The sequence below is a fragment of the Phocoena sinus genome, chromosome 1 (assembly GCF_008692025.1).
Source record: "Phocoena sinus isolate mPhoSin1 chromosome 1, mPhoSin1.pri, whole genome shotgun sequence".
Classification (NCBI taxonomy): domain Eukaryota; kingdom Metazoa; phylum Chordata; class Mammalia; order Artiodactyla; family Phocoenidae; genus Phocoena; species Phocoena sinus.
In genome coordinates, this window is record NC_045763.1 from 29771908 (window position 1) to 29788928 (window position 17021).

General features: G+C 53.1%; 1 protein-coding gene across 2 annotated transcripts in view; it reads right to left on the reverse strand.

The window, feature by feature from the left end:
* Positions 1–4909: 4909 nt before the first annotated feature.
* The window catches only part of GRIK3 (glutamate ionotropic receptor kainate type subunit 3), a 231446-nt gene continuing 219334 nt past the window's right edge, over positions 4910–17021 (reverse strand). The window contains exons 14-16 of one of the 2 annotated variants that reach the window (XM_032639887.1): positions 8664–8886; positions 7889–8139; positions 4910–5104 (exon numbers count right to left, since the gene is read on the reverse strand). In XM_032639887.1, coding sequence (XP_032495778.1) covers positions 4910–5104; positions 7889–8139; positions 8664–8886 — 669 coding nt within the window. Of the gene's footprint in view, positions 5107–7850; positions 8140–8663; positions 8887–17021 lie in introns of both variants that reach the window. The other variant, XM_032639895.1, reaches the window with a different exon arrangement.

The following is a 17021-nucleotide window of genomic DNA, read 5'->3' on the forward strand; positions in this document are numbered from 1 at the left end:
ACCCTCTCAGATGCAGCCAAGGCCCCTGGGCCACTCCTGCCCATGCCCAGGAGGCACTGGCTGTGCACGGGCCATCTGCCAGCCCCTCTTCCTCAGGGTCTGCAGCTCTGACGTACGCAGGCCCTTCCCTTCCCCCACGGGGCTCTCCGCAGCCCCTGACCCAGGTGGCATCCATCCCACACTCCGCAGCTGCAGCCCGCATCTCTCACCTGGTCCCCACCCATACTGGCTGGGTTATGTACACTCTGTGTGCAGACGTGCGGGGAAGGGTGTGTATACACATGGGCTACAGGTCATATATACACTGTGCATATATATATACATACAGCATATATATATATATCTTTTTACATTCATATATATAATGTATAGAACATTAACCTTCTATCAAAAACAGTTTTGTGACTTTCACGTATGGCCTCAGCGCCGAACTTCTAACTCCAGGGCAAAGCCAGGACTGGAATGAAGGCTCGACTCAAACTGGCCTGGGGACAGAGGGCAGGGCCCTTCTACTGTGGCAAGCAGCTTGGCCCGCTCCAGATGTGTCCACCCAGGCTGGGACTGTTCCAGATGTGTCTATTCCAGAGGCCCGTCTACAGAGCTGGGCTCACTTCCTGCATCTGTCCATGGGGCCGGGCCCATCTCAGATGTTAAAAGTCCATATAGATGTTTGTCAAGACCGCAAGGCCCTTCCCAGCTGGCTATCCACACAGGACCACGGATGTGGGCCAGAGTGGGTCCTACTTCCAGATGTTTGCACAGAGAGCTGGGAAGGGCTCGGGGAGGGGTGGGCTTCACACTGAGTGAGCAGCGTCCAGCCCACCCACACGCAGCAGGCCAGCAAGATGGGGGGAGGGAGTTTCCCACTGTTCTGGGTGGGCGCGTGCCTGCATCTGACTTCTAACTTCCTGGAGTTTAAGGAGGGGAGTGACTTCCAACCATCTGGAGCCTTCACCCACCACTGCCACCCTCCTCCATCCACCACTGCCACCCTCCTCCATCCTGGCCTGGACCTGCCCTCCGCCGGTGCCCGGGGCCTTGCGGGGAGCCCGTGTGCTCAACTAGCAGAGGCGGAGTCCTGGCTGTGGGGCGGTGGCCCCCACACTTCAGAGATTCAGAGCCAGCTCCTCAGCCAAGGGGGCCTTACGCCTCTTGAGAGACACTCGGAGACACCTGAATGGTGACAAAACTCTCAGGGTTTTCTTAACTGTCCATAGAAGAGAGACCAATACAGGTCAAGGGGAGAGAGATAAGGAGCCCTCATGGCCCCAAACCCTATGGTCTTAGCGGGTAGTGTGTGTCTTCACTGCTGCCCCTCAATATGGCCAGTTTGATCAGGCTGAGGGGAGGCACTGGCTTTTGGGGGTAGGGGATGGGGGTAGAAGGTAGGGGAGTCTCTTCTTCAGGGCCGGCATGCGGGGCCAGACAGGGACGGGCCAGCACCTGCTCGGGCCGGTCTCATCTTTGCCCCATCCAAACCAGTGTTGATGCCTCCATCACTCCGAGCCACTGACCTCAGTGCCTCCGTGTGGGCGTGCTCCCCCTGCCCACGTGCACCTGCTGTGGCTCAGATCCTCGTCCGCGGGCAGGTGGGCCTGAACTTTAATTCCACATGACCCGCCTTGCTGGGAATAGCTCCCTGGCCCCCATCCCCAAGACGCAGTGGCACCTTCCATACCCCGGGAGAGGGAGAGCTCACACGTGGGCAGAAACAGGCTCTGCTGCCCTCTGAACGCTGGGCTGGTCTCAGAGACAAGCAGGTCATCAGGCAGAGCTTGGACATTATCCACACACACGGACATAAGGCTTGAATGGGAGGCGAGATCAGGCCGCGTGTCCTCCCATCCCTGTGTAGGACTCGAGAAATCATTTCAGTCCCTTTCAGGGGATTTCCCAAATTGAACTGTGCCTCTGATTTCCAGCATTCTCTCCCCCTTCGATGAAGCTCCTCCTACCCACTCCGCCTCCTTGTCGCCCTTCCCATCACAGTCTATCTATGTGCATAGCCTCAGAAGAAATGACACATTCATGGCATGTCACACACAAAAGCACACACATGTGTGTGTGATACGAACATGGATGTGGGCACGTGCTATGAAATTAGACCGGATAAAGAGAGCGGTTCATGCTTGTGGTTGGTGAGAAAAAATCGGCAGATACCTTCATCAGAATCTGGTTATCTGGTAATTGCCAAAAAAATGTCATTTTCCCTTCAAACGGGCCACTCTACCAAGAGCAAAAGAGTCACTGGCCGTGAGTCCCTGCAGCGTTTCGCCTCCACTTGGCCGGTCTCCCCGTGCCCGTGCCTATGTCATCTCGGCAAATCTTTGTGACAATGATCTCTCCACGACAGAAGTGTTTGCACACTCTGGTTCCCTGCCTTCCTGATTGTCCGTCTCTGCTCCTGCTGTGAGCTGGAACATATGCGTGCATTCGAACACACGTATGTGGGCGCACTCACACACGAACGCCAGTCCCATGTGGCCTCTCACATACAACATGCATTGCCCTGTGCTACGTGTCTGTCTGGTTCCGCCCTCCACTGCACACACATATGTGCACGCACACTCACACATGGACCCCTTGATGACATGGCTTCTCCGTTTAAACGCATTTGGCGATGTTTGCAGGTGTTATTCTGTTCTCCACCCTCTGCCATTTGGTGCACAAACGCACACACACACAAGCGTACACAGTCGTTCACGCGTGCATACATATGTATACTCACCAGAACCCCATTATGCCATGGCTTCTCCTGTTTTTACATGTATGGGGTCCTGCGGCTTGTCCAGATATTTGTCTCCCTCACCCCCAGTTCACACACACGCACACACACACGTCAGAACCCAAAGGATTCTCCTATTATTGCATGCCTGGACTCTGTTACCTGCCCTAGTTTGCCCTTCATGCCCAACCCACAAAGATGAGACATACAAAGATACACATATATGCGCGCACACACACACAGACACACACACACTCCTACACCCAGGAGCTCACAATAGCATGGCTTTTCCTATCATGACGTGTGTTGGCTACGTGGTATGTCCAGCCCTCTTCTCCCACCTCCAGTGCACAGAGCCTATTGGAGCCACTGTGATTCTGGGAACCAGTCGGTTTGGCCTTGCAGCTCAGTTTGGAGGAGGGACGGTATTTATCACAGGAGTCCACTGTGCTCTCCTGCTTTGGGAGTCCTGAGGGGAGTCAGAGATTACCCTTCGCCCCAGCTGAGAAGGTTCTGGAGACCTAAATGTAGCTCTTCCCTAACCAGGGTCCCCAAGCAGAAACAGGAGAGTGGTGGAGGGGTGTGGCTGGTATCTCCTGGGTCCCTGTCCAGAGTCTCCAGGCCCCTTTCCGTTGCTCAAAACCTGCCCTCTGCTCTTGGCCACAGGCAGCCCTGCTGGCCCCATCGCGTTCTCTTTAAGGACACTTTGTTCCTATTCCCTCCATGTCTCATTCATCTCCCAGAATCTTAGAGTCACAGACCTCTAGGGTATCTGTCACAGCTAGCTGGAACCCCCAGATCACCTGGTCAACCCCTCACTGTACCTCATCTCTGCTGAACCCCCAAACCCCACAAGGTCCCAACTACCCCAGACAAGAGACCAGGGGCCATAAGGGCCTTGTGTCTCTGTGGGGGGCCTTTGGTTAATTCTCCAGGAGGCAGCTTCTCCCCCCACCATGGGGGCCCCTATCAGGGAGGGTATTTTGCTCCCGAACACTTGCTTTTCCTGGGGAGCATCTTTAGGTTTGGCAAGTCCAGGAGGCCAGGTGTTCTTAAGGGCCCTTCTGGCTTTCCCCATCTACCCCAAAGTTAGCCTGTGCCATAGGACATGATCCTCTTTAGAGGAGGGGTGATGACGTTCACTTCAATCTAGGCTACTTTCCTCCTTCAATGATGACAGAAGGTCAAGGTCAACTGGCCAGGAATGGGGAGCTGCTGAGGAGTAGATGGCAAAGAGCTCAAGCTCCCTAATGCCACCAGGGTTTAGAAAACAGCTTGGTAACCAGCAAAGTACCATCTGCAGGCTCGAGGGCCTGAGGGATTCCCATGGAATCCACTGTTCCTCTGGGCTTCAAATACTGTCTCAGTCTCTAGGCATCCTTTGCAAGAGATTCAGGGGGTCTTCTCTCCTCTGGCCGGAATGTGGGGAAGAATTTGCTCTGACCACTCCTCCATTCCTAGAGACCTCCTAGAGGAGTAGGACCCATTGGGACATTGTCCAGAAGAATTCAAAATGGCGGTCTCTGTGTATCCTCCTCTCCCCCAGCCTCCAAACTCCTCTTTTCCTCTATGGGGCTCTCTGCCTTCAACTTTGCCCAAACAGGGGCTTCCATGGGTGGTGTCAAGTCCAGGAGATCAGGACCACATAAGCAGCCCCTGGGGGACGAAGTCTTCCTTCTGCCCAGGCATGTGGGGTGGCCAATCCCCAACTTCAGCTCCCATTGGCAGCCAAACTATAAGATCCTTAAGGTACCCAAGGTTTGTGTCTCTGGTCTCACAGTCAAGTTCCAGGAGGCCTGGGTTCACAGGGAAGGAGTGGCAATATAAGAGCTGTTTCCCATTTTCTTTGGCCCCCGCAGGGCCATGGTAGGAACTTCTGACTGGAGAAGAGAGTCGAGGGGCAGATGAGTTTGGCCTGAGAGAGGCATGTGCTTCCTTTGGCCTTGGCTGTCTTGGCTGGCAGCTTTAGAAACCCACAGAAGAAACAAGAGGAGGGTGAAGCCCAAGCAGCTGGCCTGGGGGCCTGCTGGTTTCCTAGTAGGTAAGGGCAGAGGACTCCTGGCCCAATAGGCAGGCAGCAGCTCTGGTCCCCAAGCCCAGTATGGGGACTGGGGATGTTCCTTCCGGTGTCCTTTGCTCTCCTCCGCCCTGCCTGCAGGCCTGTGGGCCCCGCCCCACCTGTGCCTAGGGGAACACGGGGGCCAATGATGTGCTGCAGGTCATGCTGTCCTTGCCTGGAAGCCGGCGATCGTTGAACGTGTGCATGTTGATGACGGCGTCAGTCTTGACCATCATGGGAGGCTGCGGCTTGTGCTTGACCCGACGCTGGCAGGTAAGGGAGAAGCGGATCTCGTCGGCCATGGTACTGCAGAAGGAACGCTGGGGTGGGGGTACGGGGTGGGAGGGCAAGGGGCACATGAGTGAGGCCCGACCCTGCAACTCCAGCCAACTCCCCCCCTTCCTCCCAGAGCCTTGCTAAAGCTACCGGGTCTCCCTCACACATTTACCCCACCTGCCTCCTGCCCCCTGTAAGGTGATTATTTTGAGTAGCAGCCTACAAAGCATCACGTCCTTGTCTGGAGTCTAAGGTGTATCATCTTAGCCCCGTTTTACGGATGAGCCAACTGTGGCTCTGACTGGCATGCGCATCCATGTTTGAGGAATGTACCCGCCTGACTTTTCTCCACTAGCTTCTGAAGCAGGAACCAGCCAGTTTCATCCCTATGAGCCCAGCCCCCAGCGTTAGGCCTGGCTCAGAGTCAGTGCTTAAGAAACATTTGATGAATATATGGGTAACCTTGCTGGAAGGGCTTCCAACTGAGGGGAGGGGTCACCGCGCTCCCACTCAGGGAAGTTCAGTACATATTTCTCTCCTGTAGGGCTGTGGGTGGCAGCGGCCTCTTCTGGCCTGGGTCCCTGTGGACATCCAAGAGGGATAGCTCAAGTTGCAGCACTGCCCACAGGTATCTGATGACAGTGGCTCCTATGAGACCAGCTGCCAGAGGTTGTCCTGCAGCTTGTCGAGAAGGCAGTGGGGCTGGGAGGTCCGGGCATCAGCACTGAGACAGTTTGTAGGTAGGCTGTGTGGTGAAGGGGAAGGGGGACCTGGCTTTGGATTCTGTCCCTGCCTCTTACCAGCTGTGTGACCTTGCCAAGTGTCCCCTTGCTTCCCTACTAAATGCAGACATCGTCCCTCCTCACCTCCCTTTCTTGCTTCTGAGACTATTTACTGAGACCCACTCTGTGCCAAGCACTGTTCCAGGTGTTAGGCACACAGCAGTGAAAAAGACAGATTAGGTCCTAGCCCATGGTCTAGGAGCCCACGGTCTAATGATGGGACAGAAATAGATAATAAACTTGTGAACAAATAATTTCAGAGAGGGATAACTATTATTAAGAGAATAAAGCAGTGAAATGGGATAGAGTGGGGTGGGGAGGGGGGATAGGTGGGGAAGACTACTTGAGCTTCAGCTGAATGACCAAAAGACTCTAAGAATATGGAGCTCTGGGGGAAGAGCATTTCAGGTAGATGGAACAGCATGTGCAAAAGCCCTGAGGCAGAAATGTGCTTGGTTAAGGACTAAAAATATGGCCAGTGTGTATGGAGCAGAGCAAGTGAGGGGGGAGGGTGGGAAGGAGGAGGTTGGAGACGTGGGCAAGGACCAGATCTCATAGGCTTTTCGGTGGAATTTGGAGCTCATTCCAATTGTAATGTAATTCTAATGTAACCCAAAGAATTTGATTGTTAGTTTTAGATGTATCATAAGTTTTTAAACCATTCCCTATTATTGGACATTTAGGTTTTTTCACATTATAGTTAACACTTCAACAAACAACATTGTCAATAAAATTGCACATGTCCTTGGCCACTTCCATTGGGTGCATTTCTAAAAGTAGAAATTGGGGCTTCCCTGGTGGCGCAGTGGTTGAGAGTCCGCCTGCCGATGCAGGGGACACGGGTTCGTGCCCCGGTCCGGGAAGATCCCACATGCCGTGGAGCGGCTGGGCCCGTGAGCCATGGCCGCTGAGCCTGAGCGTCCGGAGCCTGTGCTCCGCAACGGGAGAGGCCACAACAGTGAGAGGCCCTCGTACCGCAAAAAAAAAAAAAAAAAGAAATTGGTCAAAAGCATGGCCACTTTTAAAGACTCTGGCCATACTACAAAGTTACCTTCCAGAAACTTACCCTCTTGGACTCCCCCCAGCAATATGGGAACATGTCCCTTTTCTTACACCCATGTGAACTTGAACACCGAGAATTATCTTTGCCCCTCCTCTTTGCTAACTCAAGCTTCCTGATTATAAAGGACTCCATTTAATTTTGGATGGATGTGTAAGTGCATCTTATACATATGACTTAACTGCAATCTCCTTCCACAGTTGCCCTGAATCCCTTTGAACTTCGCTGTGAGAGGAGCTTCCCCGCAGCCCAGTAGCCCTCAATCAAGGTGCACATTTGAATCATGCTGTACACTTTAAGAAGCCTATTCCAGGCTCTACCACAGGCCAATTAAAACACAGTCTCTGGGAGTGAGGCCAGGGGTATTAGCACTTAAAACACTTTCTCCCTGTGATTGCAATTTGCTACTGGGACCCAGAACCACTACCTAACCACAGTTGATGAATTAATCAGACAGGTTGAACCTAGCAAGCTTGGGCCGGCCCTCCTATCTCTTTATTAATTTATTTACTTTAGTTAAACTTTTGATTATGGAAATTTCCAAATATATGCAGAAGTGGAGAGAAGAGTATAATGAACCCCCTATGTAAGCATCACGAAGCTTCGACAATTACCCTGGAGGGGTTTATGCAAGGGAATGACACGGTTTGAATTAAGTTTTAAACAGGGCACTGGCTGCTGTATGGAGAGCAGCTGATCGAGAGGAAAAGTGGAGGCAGGAAGGCCAGACTGGAGGCTGGTGCATGATCCAGCTGGACAGGATGGGTGTGGCCTGGTGTGGAGCTACACTGAGGGGAAAACATGCCCGGAGTCAGTGCAGAGGTGGGGCTGGCAGGGCTTCCTGGTGGACTGGATTCAGAGTGGGCTACGGTGGGGATGGGGTCAGACACCACCTTGCACCTGGCACATAGGGGGTTAGAAACCAGCGCAGACCCCGTTCCGTCTCTTTCCCTTCCCCGCGCAGGCCCCAGCTCCTGGGGGCTTACCTGCTCTCGCTCTGCTGTCTTGCGGAGCTTGTATACAAACTCGCCCACAGCCACCAGCACAGACAGGACCAGCCCAGCGGCCAGGACGATGAAGATGCCCCCAATCTTCTGGATGCCCAGGGCGCTGGCCTCTTTGTTTTCCTCCTCGGGACACCCGCTGCCCCGCCACCACTTCTCCTTCAGGACGTGCAGCTTGTCCTCCTCCTGCAGCTGCAGGATGGCGATGGTGATCTTGTCCCGGTATGGGGAGCCTGAGTGGGGGAGAGAGGAACCTGGCTGTCAGCAGCCTTCAGTCCATCTGTGCGCCCCTGTCAGTACCCTGGTGGGTACCAGACACCATCACTGGGCCTCTCAGTAAGCTCATCCAAAGGGGGACCCTAGTGCCAGGAGGCCCCTCTTGAAATCCACCTATGGTATCTGGGTGGAAGGGTCCTGATTTGGGGCGGAGAGTCTTGCCTACGAATCCCTGTCTCCATAGGCCTGCAGAGCATCTGGGCGGCATCAGCAGGGGTGAGGTCAGGGAGAGGAGGCATGACCTCTGAATTGACCCCCCACCTTTGTGCCTGCCCAGGTCTCCTCTGCTCAGGCCAGGGCTGACCTCGCAAGGCTTGTGGCTCTACCTTTCTGCTTCTGGGCTGAGGATATGCTGCCTTTTAAGGCTCAGTGGAGTGACCTGGGAGAGGGAGCAGGGGGCCATGTGTGCGCATGAGTGGATGTGGCGGTTTCGCTCACCCTTTGTCACCCGCCACCCTCCCGCCTGCAGCCCTATGCTCACCCATGGGCGTGCCAATGCCATAGCCCTTGGAGTCGATGAGGCCCCCGATCTGGGTGAGGTTGCAGTTCCTCTGGGTGATGTACTCGATGGTGGTGGACTCCATGAGCAGCGCATAGTCGGCTGTCAGCGCCCGCTGGACGCCCTCCTCGTTGTTCTTCACCAGTGCCGAGGGCTTACTGCTCATGAAGGCCCACATCTTCTCGAAAGTGGAGATCTTGGATTTCTGGGCCGTGGGGAGGGATGAGGGGTGGTGATGCACACACAGTTACTGAGCACACAGGGATCAAGCACAGCTCACCCCTTAGCAGGGCCCGGGTCACTGAACTCTGTGCACAGTCCTCAGAGCGAGGGAGTGCGACCCACTGCTCAGATGTGGAAACTGAGGGCCTGGGCGGATAGGTCCTCAAACACACAGCTGCTGAGTCATAGACCTGAGTCGAGCCAACCTACCCGAAAACACTTGGCTCTTTGCCACGGCACAAGTATTTTTCAGGATGTTCTTTTAAAAATTAATTTTCTCTCTCTAAGATTTATTGAACAATTAAACATGTGCAGGTCCTGTTCTAAGTGCTTTGCCTGTATTAACTCACTGATTCTTCCCAGCAATCATAGGGGGCAGGTACTGTCATTAGCCCCATTTTACAGATGAGAAAATTGAGTTTAGCTGTGCCTCAATTTGCCTAATTTACTCAGACACAAAGTGGCAAAACCAGGCTTCTAACCCAGGCCATCTGGCTCCAGAGCCCATGCTCCTAACCATAGAGCTGCACTGCCTCGCAGAAACCACTCTGAGGGTGGGGGGAGGGGCAGGGGCTGATGAGGGTAAAGCTCGGTGGATTCTGGGCCTCCCACTCCCACTTCAAGCAGGTCGCTCTATGTACCATGCCCCAGGGGAAGATTTGTCTGAGGCAAGTGCTCCTGTCTGTTCTCCTTCAAAACAGTAAAAGAGAAGCAGGGGGCTTCCCTGGTGGCGCAGTGGTTGAGAGTCCGCCTGCCGATGCAGGGGACGTGGGTTCGTGCCCCGGTCTGGGAAGATCCCACATGCCGCGGAGCGGCTGGGCCCGTGAGCCATGGCCGCTGAGCCTGCGCGTCCGGAGCCTGTGCTCCGCAACGGGAGAGGCCACGACAGTGAGAGGCCCGCGTACCGCAAAAAAAAAAAAAAAAAAAAGAGAAGCAGGGTGAGAATTGCAGAGAGGGGAGAAGAGTGGGGGCAGTCAGAGCAGGTGGTCCACAGACCCCCTCAGCCTCTTGTTCCAGAGCATCCCGGGCAGGATGCTGCTCCATGAATACGGAACCAGCATCCCTAAGGTCAGGCCTGGTGGGTGGGCTGCTGTGCGTGCCCCGCCTGGCTGGGGAGACTCAGAGAGGGCCTGGGGCCAGGAGAGGGGGCCAAGGTTCCATGTTTCTTGCTGCCTGAGGAGACTGGGCAGACCTGGGTGCATGCACTCATGAGATTTCTTGGGAAATTAGTGCCTGCTGGCTGCCTGCTCCCAGCAGGGATCAGCCTTGCCTCTGCCGATCCCAGGGGAGTCGGCGGCTCTGCAGGCCTCATTGTCCCTGGCTCTTTCCAAGTCTGGCTGTGCCTGTTTGTGATGTCAGCCTGTCTGACTGGCACCCGGCCCAGCTCCAGCGTGCGTGACGGCATGGGTGCGCTCAAACAGGCTGGCGCGGGGCTGCAGGCGGGGGGAGAAGCTGTGACTGCCAGGAGTGGCGGGGGGAGGGGGCTGGGAGGAAAGTGGACCTTCTCCTCTCCAGGTGTTTCCTAGCGCTAAGGGCTGTCCCCTCCAAGACTGGCTCCTGGAGACCCAATCACGCCTTGGGGAGGAGGGAGCCCCGGAGCAGCAGGCAGCACCCCACTAGAGATTCCACCTGAGCCCCGAATCTCTTGAGTGCCAGGGATGCCTCCTCTGGGCACGGGGCCTGAGGGAGCCTTCATAGACGAGCAGCCACTCCCCTCCTGCAAATTTATCTGCCCCAAAGCTGAAGGCCTGGAAGGGCTCAGATGCCCAGAGCCCTCAGTGGGTTCCATCGGAGCAGCAAGCTGGCTGCCGCCCGCTCCTGCCGTCCTCAGCCTGTCCCACTATCAGCTATTCCTGCTCCCCGGCTATTCCATCCTCCCATGGCTCCCAGATGCTCCTCCCCTCCCCACTTAGCTACTCTTGCCCTTAAGAACATTCCCGATGTCCAGCTCTTCCGACTCTCCAGACATTTCTTATTTTCTAGATCATTTCTGATATCCAGACTGACTTCTCCAGTTTCTCCCTTGGGCCCATTCTCACTCTGCTACTTTTCCCGCCCTGATTCTCTACAGTCGGAAGCTTTGAACTGGCTCCAATGATCCCCATCCCTGGGATTCATGCCCTGGCGTGATCCCTTACCCTTGCGTGTGGGCTGGGCTCAGTGACTTGCTTTTAACCCCCCCTCCCCAGGAGTGATAGGATGTCATGCCTGAGATTAGGTTACAAGAGACTGTGACTTCTGTCTTGCTTCTGCTCTCTCTGGCTCCTCTGGCTTGCTGCTCTGATGGAAGTTGGCTGCCATGCTGTGAGCTGCCCCATGGAGAGGCCCACATAGCAAGGAACAGAGGGCAGCCTCCAGCCCACAGTCAGTGGAGATGGAAACCCTCTGCCCAACAGCCCAGGGGGAACTGAATGCTGCCAACCACCACGTGAGCGAGCTTAGAAGTGGAGCCTGGAGATGACCACAGTGTTAGCCAGTACCCTGATCCCAGCCTGTGAGAGGCCCTGCACAGAGGACCCAGCTATGCCAAGCTGATTCCTGACCCACAGACTGTGAGGTCATAATGTTGTTGTTTTAAGACACTAAGTTTGGGGTAATTTGTTATGCAGCTATAGGTAACTGATACACTCTCTTACACACATACTGACGCAAGCTACTTTTATTCCCAAGATCATTGCTTTTTCAGATGATCAGTTCCAACTCTTCTTCTAATCAGGTTATCCAAGTCCAATCATCACTGCTTGGCAGGGACACATGGCCTCAGACACTCTGCTCTCTTGGTTATTGTAACTAAATACTATTCTCCAATCAGTGATTTCAGCACCTCAGCTCCTTTTCCATCTCAGTCTCTCCTGCTTTCCAAGTTCTCCTTCTTCTACTAGAGGTGGGAATTAGGAGTGCATGAGGCCATCAGGGCTCCTTTTACACCTCCTAAGGCATGCATGCATTCATCCATCTATCCAGCCATCCATCTACCTATCCATCCACCCACCCATCCTCTCATTCATCATGTTCATGTTCTCACCCATTCACTCACACACTATCTACACACTAATTCATTCAACTAACTATCCAACTATCCACCCAGCCTTTTACTTATCCATCCATCCATCCATCCATCCATCCATCCATCCATCCACCCTTACACCTCACCCACCTTACCCACTCATTCTCTGACACAACCAGCCATCAGTAACTTGAAAATGAACCACACAGGGAGCCCTGTCCCACTCCTTCTGTCTCAGAAGAGGATGAGAACGTCTCCTCTTTCTGCAAACGCCTCCCTGCATCCTCTCCCTAACACCCCATTCCTTCTATACATAGGCATGCCTGACATCAAAATATATGCTCTTCCCAGTAACACCCCATCATAAATGGAGATAGAAATTTCCAATGGAGGCTGGCGAGGGAGAGGCTGGTATTGAGGCTGATGGGCTTTGAGGAGAGACACGTGAAAGCCTGAAGCAGGTGAAGGAATGGAATGGGGAAGATGGGTAAAAACACCAGAAAGCTTGGGCCAGTTAAGATGAAAAGTGACGATAAGGCAGGAAGCTGGCTGTGATGCTGATTTCAAGAGGTTCTGCTATCCCAGCTCCAGTGTCAACTAATTCATTACCTTCATCACCTTTAGGCAGATGAGTCTGAAATCTTCTTCCCTAGAAAGGCCACCCCCTGTGTTTGTCTCATATCTTGGGATCCCCATTTTCAACAAAACCCACTGATTCCCCTTAGGTTCTGTCTTTGAGTGATTCTGTGATTCTGAGAACATCCCTGAAAAGCTTCCCTGTGCACCTCTGAGGCAGGGAGGGATACAGCCAGGGCCCCTCCTGGAATCTCAGTCCCCTCTCCTATCTTCCTGGGCCTGGTCACAAGATGCCTGAGTTCCGTCACTGGCCTGAGTTAGTTACCACCCCAGGGAATGGAGTCTCACGTACCTACGACTCCGATGCCATCCTCCCTGTCCCAGCTCCAGTGGGAACCTTAATAAGCATTGCTTCAGGGCCAGTCACCCAAATCAATTAATGGAATCGCTTGGAGCAGCCGATACAGGGCGACATGCCAGGACGGAGAGGATTTTTTTATCAGTGAATTTGGCAAGAAAGTAAGTTTCAGACTCACGACTTTCAATTCTAGCCTCCTCAAAGAAGTAAATTGATTTCTCCCAACTGAAGATATTTAATCTTGAGAATTTAACATTTCTGCACAAGAAAATGTATATAGGTATATATATATGTATAAAAATATATATCAATTCCAAAGAGAGCTGAATCTCAGGGAATGTGTGTGGGGAGGCAATGTGATTCCATGCGAGACCTTGAGTATTTTCCATACTGGAAAAGAGACCTTTTTCCAGATTAACTGGCTTTCTTATCCCTGGATGTGGAGTCTTTGGCCTTATTGGATCCACGTACCCGAGCAGTTAATCATGTCTCTTGGGTTATTTTCATGGGGACCAGGAGGCTCCCTGCCTCTGCCCACCTCGCCAGGGCAGACTTGCTGACCCTCTGGCCCAGCAGCTGCCTCTGTTCTCTGCATGTGCCCCTGAGGCTTGCCTGTGCGGGGGCTGCAGGCTGGCCCCTGCAGGGAGAGTTAGGAGGTGAGGGCTGCAGGCTGACCCTTGCAGTGGGGGGAGTCAGGAGGCGAGGGCTACAGGCTGGAGATGGAGGTGGTGGGAGGGGTTGGCTCCACTGCATGGACTCTGGTGTCACACCTAGCTGGGTTCAAATGCCAGCTCCTTCTGTGACCACAGGCAAGTGATGTCACAACTCTGAGCCTCACTTTCCACATGTGTAAAATGGGAATCAGCTTAGCACAGAGCCAGGTTCCTAGGAAGTGCCTGATAAGTGGCTAGCGTCATTCTCTGTCTTTAAGCCTCCTTTATTCTCTTTAAGGCTCAGTTTTCTCATCTAGAAATTGGGGATAATAATTTCTAGAATGCAGAGTTTCTATGGAAACTAAATGACATAGTACTCAGTGGCAGAAAATTTCAGTGCCGAGACGGGCCAGGTAGAGTACTGTAAATAAGTAAAGGCCGCTGAGTGGAGTTCTGATAAGCTGGAGACGGCCGCCGCCTCTTGGCACCTGACAATCTCTCTTCAGGAGAGCCAGCTCAGTGATGCCCCTTCATCTTTCACATTTTTGAGAAGCTGGATATGTGAATTTTTTAAATGCAAAAATCTCCCCATTTTAAAATGCTGGCCACTAATTAAAAATATATAAGAGGGCTTCCCTGGTGGCGCAGTGGTTGATTGTCCGCCTACCGATGCAGGGGACACGGGTTTGTGCCCCGGTCCGGGAAGATCCCACATGCGCGGAGCGGCTGGGCCTGTGAGCCATGGCCGCTGAGCCTGCGCGTCCGGAGCCTGTGCTCCGCGAGGGGAGAGGCCACAGCAGTGAGAGGCCCGCATACCACACACACACACACAAAAAATGTATATATATATATATATATATATATATATATATATATGAAATGTGCTGCCCCCAAAATCGTATCTGTGAGCTAAACAGCGCTGTGTATCACCAAGAATAAACAATAAAAATAGTTAACATTTATTGTATGCATACTTTGTGTCAGGTATGGTTCTAAGTTTTCTATATAAATTATCCCATTTAATCATCTCAATAATCACCTCTACAAGGTGTGTGTGTGTGTGTGTGTGTGTGTGTGTGTGTGTGTGTACTATTATTATACCCATTTCATAGGTGAGAAAACCGAGGCACAGAGAGGTCATCAGTAACTGAGTCATTTTCAATAACTTCCCATCATCCCCAGGCCTCCCCTGCCCCTTTTGCTGCCTTCTGCCTGCCTGCTCTGGGTCTCTTCTATTCTGAGGACCTCTGGGCTCCCCCTGAAGTGTTTAGCTCTGTGCAGAGGTAGACAGCCATCCTGTGATAGAGTCACCAATGTCCTCCACAAAGCCCCCAGGCCCAATCTGGAGGGACCTGGAAGAAGAGAGGTTCTCCAGGTGTCCACTGGCTGGAGCTTCTCCATGGGACTCCAGTTAAACCCTTGCATCAGGAGGGGACTACATAGCAAAAGGAGAAAAGGGGCCAGCCAACTTGCCCATCTTCTGGGTCAGCCAAACAGAGGGGCATCCAGAGGAGAAAGCCTTTGCCTTAAATGTACTGTGTGCCTAGCACTGGCCTAACCACTGTGTATACAGTGGCTGATTGAATCTCCTTGCTAATTGCTGCATGGTGGGAATCAGTATCCATGTCATCCAGGTGAGCAAATTGAGGCTCAGAGAAGTGAAGTGACTTATCCAAGGTCACCCAGCACAGACAATAGCCAAGACTCAAGTCCCGGTCTGTCTGACTCTGAGACTGATGTGACTTGACTGCGCCAGGCTGCACCACAATGAATTCTGCCTGGTCACTGCATTTCTGTCCTCCTGTCCTGCTTCTGCTTGAAAGCAGGGCTAAGGCTGTATCAGAGAGGCCAGCAGACAGGTCAGGAGAAACTGGGAGCTGAGCTTGGGAGCACCCTCCTGAGCCTTCCAGCCCAGGGAAGAGTCTGCTGAGCAGCTGGAAGGTAGGGAGATGGACTGGATGGCCTCTCCAGGCACCTTCCAGGCTCAGTTGCTAAGATGGGGCAAAGCTGTGCAAGGGGTGGGGCTTGACGGTGCCAGGGACCTGGGGAGCCTGGAACTCTTGGTCCCCAGCTCTATCTCTTTCCTAAGTGGCTGTCACTCACACACAGTCCCTCCCACGTGTGATGTGTCTCTCCCACTGCAACACCAAAGAGGGCTAAATCCTTGGAGAAGCTGTCTTCTGACATCCTCTGCCTTCAAAGTTGCCCAGCCCTCCCCTCCAAGAACACACTTTCCCAACATCCTCCTTTACATTTTGCCTACATATTTTTATAGCCAAACAACACTTTCAAAGGCCTCCTTTTTCTTCTCCTAATTAATTTTTATCTTCCAAGACGGAGGGAGGACAACACAGGAGACATTGTTTGTGATGTTTGCTGCTCCCTGACAACTCTTCAAATGAAATTTCCTCTGGAATGATGGGCTGCCACCAGCCACGCGTCTCCCAGGCTACAGGGTGGGGGAGCGAGGGATCTGGAGCCCCCCGAGAGACTGGCGTCTCACTTCCTGCTGTTGTCATCTTTGGATGGGAATGGGCTCTCTCCCTCGAGTGCTACTCTCAGCCAGGGGGGCTTTTTAAGACAGTTTGTAGCTTAACCAGGAAACATGCTAACTGCAGAAATGAAGTTCATTTGCCCTGTGCTCTGGAACCTTCAGGAGTGCTACCTGCTGGGTTCCTGTCCTCAGCATGGTCTCCTGTATTTGCTTTACTTGGCCTCTGCTGTCTTTTAATTCCATCCTTTAATTCGACAACGGCATCCACTCAACGTGATTATTTAAGCAACTAGGATGTGCCAGGATGGTTCTAGGCTGGGGATACGGCTTCACTCTTCCCCAAGGAACTCCTGGACTGTGCCTGGCTCCTTAGAGAAACAATATGGACATGGAGACAAAGAGCACAGGCATTAGAGCCAGACTACTTGGATTCCAATCCCAGCGCTGCATTTCATCAGCTGTGTGACGCGTTAGGCAAGAAGTATGAACTCGGGTTACTTTCTGAGCCTTCCTTTCATCATGTGTTAGAGGTGATAATAATAGTCTCAACCTTCTAGGGATGTTATGAGGATGATAGGAGTGAATACAGGTAAAGTACTTGGAACGTTGCCTGGCACACAGTAAGTGCTCAATAAATGTTACTATTATTTTGACTTTGCTAATGTTTCCTAGACCTCCAATGGCAACCTCTGGAGCTGATTCCTATTCAACCCTAGTGCCGGTCTTGCCGGATACACTCACTGGTGGGAGGGAGGACCGCCCCTCCAGGAGAAGACCCTGGAGCGGCTGCGGGAGAGGGCAGTGTGTGTGCAAACAAAGTATCTGACTGTACATCCGGCTCCATTGATCCTTGATCTGCTGTTTGATCACCCGCAACTCACCCAGCCCCTCTGGACCTCTGTTTCTCTAGGTTAAACTCAGGTTTCCTTCCAGCTCTAACTTGAAAGCGACCATAAGGAGGCTACCCCCAGGCCCAGTGCGGGGGGGGGGGGGGGGGATGGGGGAGGGCTTGAGGAGGGAGGTATGACTA